The 9233-nt window shown below is 38.0% G+C and overlaps 1 protein-coding gene across 1 annotated transcript; it reads left to right on the forward strand.

The window, feature by feature from the left end:
- Positions 1–1843: 1843 nt before the first annotated feature.
- LOC101293759 (putative F-box protein At1g33530-like) lies at positions 1844–3551 on the forward strand. Its single transcript, XM_004294914.1, has 2 exons — positions 1844–1867; positions 2390–3551. The coding sequence occupies exon 2, from the start codon at positions 2472–2474 to the stop codon at positions 2967–2969; it is 498 nt and encodes a 165-aa protein (XP_004294962.1). The 5' UTR covers positions 1844–1867; positions 2390–2471; the 3' UTR covers positions 2970–3551.
- Positions 3552–9233: the final 5682 nt, after the last annotated feature.

Consider the following 9233-nt stretch of genomic DNA (forward strand, 5'->3'; position numbering starts at 1 on the left):
GTTTTTAATGGGTATTATCGTCTTTCTCTTCATTTAGTTGGTTAGTGAGAATTTTGAGATCTTATTTTGTTAGTGGGAATAAAACTCTTAAAATTAGAGCTAGTGGGCATTGTCCCTATATTTTTTGATAGACAAAGTTTAATTGCTCAAGTTAGCACAATATTAATTATCCGCTGTAGATAATATATTGATGTTACTGAAATCAGTGAAATGCTCTCTACTGCTTGATTAAATGGTACAATTCAGTTTGCAGGTGGAGTTACCCGAGTTTTTCATAAACATATAGTGTGGCTGCAAAACAATGAAGCAAGACAACACAATCAACCAATTACAAATATAGATGAAACAATGCTTTACTGTGTGCATGTTCATGAGAGAGACAGAGTGCCATGACAAACAAAGCAGATATAAATAAATTCCCCTGAAATCTTTTGTGGAATACAAGGTCCTTCAGACGAAAAAAAAGGTCCTTCTGATTTTAGAATGTCAAGGGCACAACGCAGGGAGCTAGGATGTCGACCACTTTCGTTTCATTCGACAATGTGTTCCACCGAGCGAGAGAACGGCATAGTGCAAAAGCGAATGCTGAAATTGTACTGGCACCTGCATAAACGAGGAAGAGAAGTGAGCTGGTACAGTATTTGTATTCTGCATTACTTTCCCTATCAAACAGACGAGTACAATGCAGCATGCAATTAGCCTAGTGTTCATGTTCTTAGACACCTAAAAGTAAGCAGAATGGAGTTAGCAACGTGCTCGGGATGCGCGGCCTAATTAATTAACACGCTATTGAGAATGTAAAAGGTAGAGTGATCTATCAGTTGGAAGGTATGTTAGATTTGGTCACCGTGGGTATACAGCATACGTACAATACGTACAGCAAAGAAATCATAACATATAATGACTCATGAAGCAGAAAATGCACATGTTCTGAAGTTGGATTGCATTCAGGAAGATCCTACATAAGTGTTTGAAGTTGATTTATCTCTATTCGAGAAAAAAAAAAAAATTCAAGTTTTAACCGAATTGGATAATAACTCACCGGTTGAAGACAGGGATCAAAACTAGACCGATGAGAGTCGAGGAAACCATCATGCACAAGTTACCGATACATCTTCATCACACTCTGGAATTACTACATGAACCCCGCACCTCCACATCCCGGTGTCGGTAGTCTGAAGAAAACCATATTCAAACTCAAGGTTAACAAGAAAGCTATTGGAAGGTAAGCCAATGCCAGACTCGCTGACCCGTCTTACTATTGTATCGAATGGAATATAGTTATATAGTGCAACCACACAGCACCACCACCCAACATCCACCGATGGCGGTCATCTTCCAGCCTTCGAGTGATGCACACACCGTTAATGTAGATTGTGCGTAATCTGAAACATGAACTAATGAGGTGGTCTACATCAATCTGATGAACACAGAACGCCAATCCTCCTTTGCTCTCCCATAATTTGAAATTTCCAGGAATTTTAATATTGAACTTGACGTCAATTTCAATATTCTAGTTGGCATCTTGCTTCTCTACGAATTCACTGCCATTTTACAAGGAAAGGCCTTCTGGAAAGCACTAGCAGAAGCCGAGCAGAGCAGACGCGCGCGACAAAATAAAAAAAAATAAAATAAAATAAAATTGGCCGAGGTGGGCTGGGGGAACATAAGCAAACTGGGCCTAAGCGGGCTAGGCGGAAGTGAGCCTCGTCTAGGCGGTTACCAGGATAGTGGGCCTACTCGGGTTGGAGGGTCCCACCTTTAACAACTGAAAATGAAAAAAAGCAACGAAGGTTCTCAGTCTCTGTAAGTCTTTTGTTTCAATCTTCAAAGGCGGCGCCTAGTTTGCCTTGTCTCACTTTACCAGGTAAACCCTAAACTGTTTGCTTTCATAGACTTGACTACAACCAAAAAGAAATGAAAATTTTTGACTTAATTTCACTGGAACTGGGGCTGGTTTCCCGAATTCATCGACTTTTCCTCTTTACCGACTCAGTGAATGGAAATTTGTTCCTGGGTTCTCTCTGTTTATTGATAGTTTGAGCTGTGATTGTTTGTATGAACTTGGATAGTTTATAATTGAGCTCCATAATGTTATGCATTAAAATATGATAGAGGTGACTCCGATTGAGGTTGCTTGCTTGGTTTGAGCTGAACTCAGTAATTATAAGCCAAAAAGTTGCAATATTTTCTAAATTTTGTAGCAGATGAAGTTTTTATTAGTGATCTATAATGTGTGGTTTGTCTTGGGTGCAATTTGTAGATGGCTAGTTGGGATGAGATTCTGTCTCTTCCTGTACATAATCCTCCCACTTTGGAGTTTTCTGCTGAAACTAGTCTTGTACTTGTGTATGAAACTAGACCTGACTCAATTCCGTTCTTTTATCAGTACATCAATAGAAGACTAGTCTACTTGTGTATGAAACTAGTATAGAGTATAGACTGCATAATATTTCGGTGGGGATTGCAAAATGGCGGACCACATACCTGAAGATGTGATAGCGAAGATCTTCCAGAGGTTGCCCGTCAAATCCTTAATCCACTTCACCTCCGTTTCAAAGCGCTGGCGCCTCATCATTCTCCAAGATCCTCACTTCGCCGCATCCCATTACCAAATCGCTTCCCACAACAAAACGCTCCGTCACAGTGTCTGCTTCCGCATCCACCTCGACTCTGACGGGTTCTTCGAATCTCAAATGACATTGTCTTCTTTTCCAATTGTGAAGAGAGACCTTCGCTGCCCGTTCAAGAAACCTCACAGCATGGCTTACGTGTACTGTTCTTGCCGTGGTTTGGTGTATGCAGGTGTTAACGGGAAGCAGAAGATAGAGATGTATGTATGGAACCCATCAACTGGACTCTCCCAGAAACTATCTGATCCTGGTGTTATAGATGAGTATCAGATCTTTACTGGTTTCGGCTACGTCTTGGCCACCCACGACTACAAGATTCTCATCGCCAACTCTTGACTTGAGGAGGGAGAGCATGCCAAGATCCGCATCTTCTCATCGCAATCCAAATCTTGGAGAAGGATTCAAGATTCTCCATATTCGGACTTGTTTATGACAGTTGTGGGGATTCTTTGTAACGAGGCACTTCATTGGCTGATGTTCAATGATGATGATATTGTTTCTTTTGATTTAGCAAATGAGAAGTTTCGGACAATGGCGCTGCCTGTTGTTGGGGAGGAGTATGGAGGTGACTATTTCAGACATGTAGGAGAGTCTGGAGGTTGTCTGTGTGTGTTTGGTCAGGCGGATGTTACTGCTGCCTCTATGGATTTGTGGGTCATGAGGGAATATGATAAGGGTAACTCCTGGACTAAGCTTTTTAAAGTGAGGGTTTCCGATCAGCCTGATGAGCAGATAAGTTTTGTCCAGCCAATCTTGGGTACTGAAACTTGTACATTTCTGGAGATACATACTGAATCAGGAGGCGGGCCGAAGCTGGTCAGGAGTTATCATAAGGAAGAGAAGACTGAAGAGGTTCATATGGATAGATATAGCCGCGAAATAATTGGGTATGAAGAGAGTCTACTTTGGCTTGAGTAAATCGTTACTCTCTGCATCCAACTTCTGGTTAGTTGCTCCTCATTTCCACTCTGTTCAATGTATTTTTGTTTCAGTTCTCATTGCTACTTATTTACTTGTTGAATATATGTTCAATGTACCATTTACTTCTGTAACTTTTGAGTCCGTGACTTCAAATATGGGTAGAAAGTTACAAGTCCTTCAAAATTTCTTGTATTAGAAAGGTGTCTTGACAAATGGCTTTTGTGCTTGCTTGATGTTATACCATCATACAGATAATAAGTATTATATTTTGCCTATATAATTTGATGATTACATCTGGAGATTGATCTGTGCATTCAAATTCTGGTTATCCTTTTGAAACTCAATCATCAATGGTTCCTTTTCCTTTTTTTCCTTTTCTTTTACCATTAGGCTTCTAATAATTAGACTTTCATTCTTTGGAGAGTTCGCTAGATACTTTGTGTTCGTATGAGGAATCAGTTTAATGGGATTGATTTGAAGACATTTTTGGTCACCAGAGAGCAGACACTAGAGTGTCAGTTAGCCTAAATGGATATATGGTAGAACAGGGATCATTTGAACCACTTTTGAAACTGATGCAAGATGGTTAGACAGCATTAAGAAAGTTGAGGTATCTCTTTTGATCAGTAGCAACAGAAGATCACGTCATTCACATGTTATGCTATAGCTGTTAAGGCTAACAAACTAAGAATCAAGGCAGGTTGACCACTGTTTGCGATCAAGAGGTTTGATCTCTTCAATTTGAATCTTGATTTGTATTTTTCCTTTTGTTTCCATAGAGCTTTAGAATACAATCACAGTACACTCACATGATATGATCTCATATCATGTACCCGTCATCCTCTACTACGGTGCAGATCCAACAGAAGATGGATATGATTAACGAGATTGAAAATTAGAAGAGTCTTTCTTCATTTAGATTTGCTGGATTCTTCTTGTTTTTTTTTATTTTTTATTTTTTATTTTTTGTTTTTTTTATAGTTCTATGGGCTTAACATGGTCTGTATAATATCATTCGACTCCACTGCAAGTGCTTCCCAAGAATTCTTGTGTGATCAATGTATTCTCTTTGATTTTTTACTTATCAACATTTTCACCCTTTTTTCTCTCTCCTTTTTTTTTTCTGCGGTTTTCTTCTTGTGATTTTATAAGGGACTGTTTCCAATGCATGGAAGGCAAGGATACAATTCTGCCAATTTTTTATTGTGTGGATCCCTGTGATGTACGATATTAGAAGAATAGTTATGAAGTGGCGCGTAAGTTGCATAAGAGCAAGGCAAGACATAGAGAAGGTGAACCAGTGGAGAGCTGATTTAACAAAAGTGGGAAATCTCTCTGCTTTCTGCCTCACCTCTTGCTTCAAAATGGTCCAGCACCTGCAGCTGATAACTATCAGAAGCTGCAGGATACTGTGGCACAAGAGCTCCAGAACTGTCGTAACTATATATATTCTAGATTACTCATTCAGCTCAAAGTTTGGACATATTTATGCTTATAGGTCAGGAAATATTATTGACAAATAAATTCAGTCTTAGGTGTAAGAGATGAGTTAGTAAAATCCAAAATTTTCAGAGCTTCAAATTCTCTTTGTTCATCAAGCAAATCATATCAGAGGGGGGTGTGTTTATTTGTGTGATATTGGGTACGAAAACTGGTTATTTGGGCTTTTGTGTATCAAACATATATGAGAAGCCAGGCCCAAACAACTACATGGGTCGGGCCCAGAGTCTTCATCATCCCCCTGCCAAATGTGGGAACTATAGAAGGGGTCAAGGGGCCCCTCGCTCTTTACGCTCCGGTTTCCGCGTGTGGAGATTGCACGCATGTCAGCTCAAAACTATAATCGTTGCCGTTCTCGGAGGAAAATCATGATTGAGTTGCCTGCGTTCTTGTTAAGGTACAAGTGACGTCACTTTGTTTACTCGATAGGTGATGCTTCTATCATCACGAAGATAATGATGATGATCGAGTAGTAGCTCTACCATTCTTGTTCCTTATTTACTGTGTTTCTGCATGTGTGTGTATTTGATCAGTTTATGAGCTCTGTATTTGATTTGAGTTAGTTTGATTGGAGATCAATTACTGGTTTCTTAGTTTGTGTTGGATTTTCTATCCAACTACAATTGATTGGTTTTGAAAGAAGAAACTCAGTGTGAGACTCTCTTCTCTTTCGTATAACATTTCATTGCTTTTGAAAGAAGACGAGTTTTAATTACTGAATATGAATATATGATACGATCATTAGAGAAGAAATATGAAACAGAAGAAACTCTAGCTACCTATAATCAGAATAGAATGACATCCCCCACTCTGTTATGAAAAATGTTAAAGACACCAAAAAATTATACAAAAAACCTATACCAAGTGATGTGGCATGTGCCACTTCATTCATTTTAATACTAGTAATTTCTAACATGTCTACCTAATAGATTATTTTTTATCTAAACTGAAAACAACAAATAAAAATATTTATTATAAAAGTAATGATGAATCTATTTCTAGAACTTAGGGTTTCCATAACAATGGAATGACAACGCTTCAATTGTTCATGAGCTATCAAGTTTGATGCATTATCAATCATTCATTTGCTACTACAACGTCAATTTACAGCTGGTATGATACTTTTTTTCTTCTGAAAAAAATTTGATTGATACTTCAATCAATATAGATTTTAGAAATTCTATAAGGGCAAATAGAATATGTTGGGGTTTTAGAAGAAATTCATGATTACTGGTGAATTGTGTTAGTCTACCAACATCATGAAAAAAGACTAATAGCCATGAATGAATTATTATACAATCTATATTGCGGAAGATGAACATGAGATTTCAAGGGCAATGATCATAAGCCTTGGCTACTACCCGTGCCTAACTCTTCTCAATTTGTCTCAAATTTGACAATGGGTGCAGAGATGTAGGAAGAAGCTGGAAGATGAAGATGAGATTTGGTAAATTAGGGTTTAAGAATGAAGGGCTTATGTCCATCCCTATTCTCTTTTCTGTACTATTTAATTTTTCTTGTTTTTATTTATATAAAATCCGGGTGTGGGGCTGAGCCTCCTAGCTAGGCTGGGTTTCAAACCCTTTAAAAAAAATAATAAATAAATAAATAAGGGCTTATGTTCTGTAAAATATCAAAATGAAAATAATTGTGTTTCGCAAATAGCTAAATATGGTTACGAAAATCCATGTCACTATGATATTGCAAACAATAATATCTATGTGGTAGATGCCACCTCATTTTGTATTCATATTTGGTAAAAAAATTTGTGATATGTAGCACTACTCCTCTGTTATATATTGTCTAAAAAAATTAAGCGATTTGGGCTTTTAGCGGGGTAGACGGAGATGGTCCACGTCTAGGCGGTCTGAATCGTGGTGAGCCTAGACGGGCAAGGGGGTCTTACATTTAAAATTAAAAAGAAAATGACGAGTCGTATCTCGCCGTCTTCACAAACTAGGTTGCCGATTAAGTGGGGATGGTTTTGGTCTTGTGCTTCTCTATTAACACCTGCATAATCATGCAAGTATCGTTCAAAATATATTGTTTGTCTCATTTCTATTTGCTTATGTAGCTTTCATTCTGGGACATGTGCTTCTCCAAAATATTTACCAAAATGTGACAATATTCATCGATCATGAACTTGGTAAAAATATCTAGTGTTCCATTGGGAGGAACTTCCTCGTAGCTAATAAGAAGTTCAAAATGAGAAACTTGAAATTGATTTCAGACCTTGTATTCCAGTCCCAGACCGACTAATTAGCCCATTAAGGTTGTGTCGTGCTTGGAAACCAACCACCCAAACTAAGGCCCAGTCTATCAGTCCCTTGAAATTCGCGCGCAGACGCATTGAACCGGCTGCTCTATTTAACGCTCCGGTTCGGCGCGTGGAGGTTACCCGCTTCTTGCTTCAACTCCGTCGTCCCCTTTCACCGCTCTACTTGAAATGGAGTCCAGGTACTTTCTACTCTTTCTATTACATTCTCAGTGGATTCAAACTTGTTTGGGTTGTCGTTTATTCTGTACGGGTTTTTGGGATTGGGGCTACTAAACCTCATTTCACTTTTGCTTGAAGGGAGGAAATTGATGGATACTATATTTTGTACTTCGTTGGCTTCTGCCTTCTGGGTTCTATATTGGCAATGCTCTAGTTCTTAACTAGGACACTTGTGCTATAAGTTGTAACAAATCAAAGGTTGTGTCTTTTTCCACCAAGAAAGTAGAAAAAGTTTGTATTTGAGTTTCGCTGGTTTTATTTTCGTCGATTCATTCTCAAACCTTGAAGAGAAATTTTGGCTTAGTTTGCTGTCATCATTGTTTTGCATGTTTTGTTTTAACTGAAGTTTCTAACTTTGGGACATTTGCTTCTCCAATAAACTTGCTATAATGCGATAACTATCATCAGCATACTTGCTGTTTGTTTTTCAGGGGGAAACTCCATGATACCTATGGCTTATAAGCAGGTTTGTATGAGCTCATTATCACGCACGGGCTAAGCAGGACTGCTGTCCTTCCTATGAAAGCACAACTGTTGATGGTAATTTCATACTACTATAGTCTACCTAACTACTACAGTATTGGCAGTTAAGTATTTGTAAGGTGATAACATTGTTGCTAGCTTTCAGAATTTTGGTTCCAGTTGCTTTGTTCCCTTGTTGCTTACATATATTATCCTGTATTATTCTTAAAATCCGACTAAACCATGCCTCTGGATCGTTTTCAGTGAGTCTACTTTTTTTTACCGCAATGATACATGAATGTATACTATCACAGTATGTAGTGTTCTGCAAATTATGTCATTGAAATTGATATATAGAAGCACTTCAGTATGGTTGCATGATCACATTAAGATTTGAAGATGAAGGATTCATTTAGTTGCTGAAGCAAGAATTGCTGTGTATAACCATCAAGTTGAATTCATTGTAATTTAGACACCAACATGAATGTTGTTCAATGAAAGATTAAAGAGCAATAGAGGTATGATTTGAAGTATGGAAAGATTATCATTGGTGTATTACTTACAATTTGATTGTATACCTCTGCTGAAATTATAGAAACATGGTAAATGCTCCTAAAGTTAGCCAATACCTGGTTAAGCTCCCTGTCTTAACTCCTTGAACAAAAATGCTTACGGTATCTTGTTTTTATTTATTTGTGCCTTGCATTATAATTCCGAAGTTATAATTTTGAGTATTACTGGTAGACTTGTCATGTTGCAAATCAACAGAGTTCATTTCTGCACGTACTTCATTCGTAATGGTTTTTTAGTGCAATGAAATTTTCTACTTGCGGTTTATCAATTTGGATTACATAGCTTTGACACATAAGTTTCTCTCATATGTCAATATATTCCAAAGGTTGCTGATCAAGCTGAAGCTGCTAAGTTGATTGATCCAACTGATGTGCCAATGTATCAGCCTGTGAAATAAAACTTTCGAAGGGATTCCAGCTGCAGCCATCCCATAAAATTCACGATAGTGAACATATGACATTTTTTAGAAAAGTGCTTCGGTATGTTCACCTTTTTTTTACCAGTCTTTACTCTTTTGATTTGAGTCAGTATCTAGTGGTTGCTTGTTTATGTCTAGTTACACTTTGATATTGGGGTAATTGGTCTGCATGAATTGCTGTCACCGAATATGTAATACCACTCTTCCATTCGAAGAAATCAGATTATTT

This window comes from Fragaria vesca, linkage group LG3 (genome assembly GCF_000184155.1).
Source record: "Fragaria vesca subsp. vesca linkage group LG3, FraVesHawaii_1.0, whole genome shotgun sequence".
Lineage (NCBI taxonomy): Eukaryota > Viridiplantae > Streptophyta > Magnoliopsida > Rosales > Rosaceae > Fragaria > Fragaria vesca.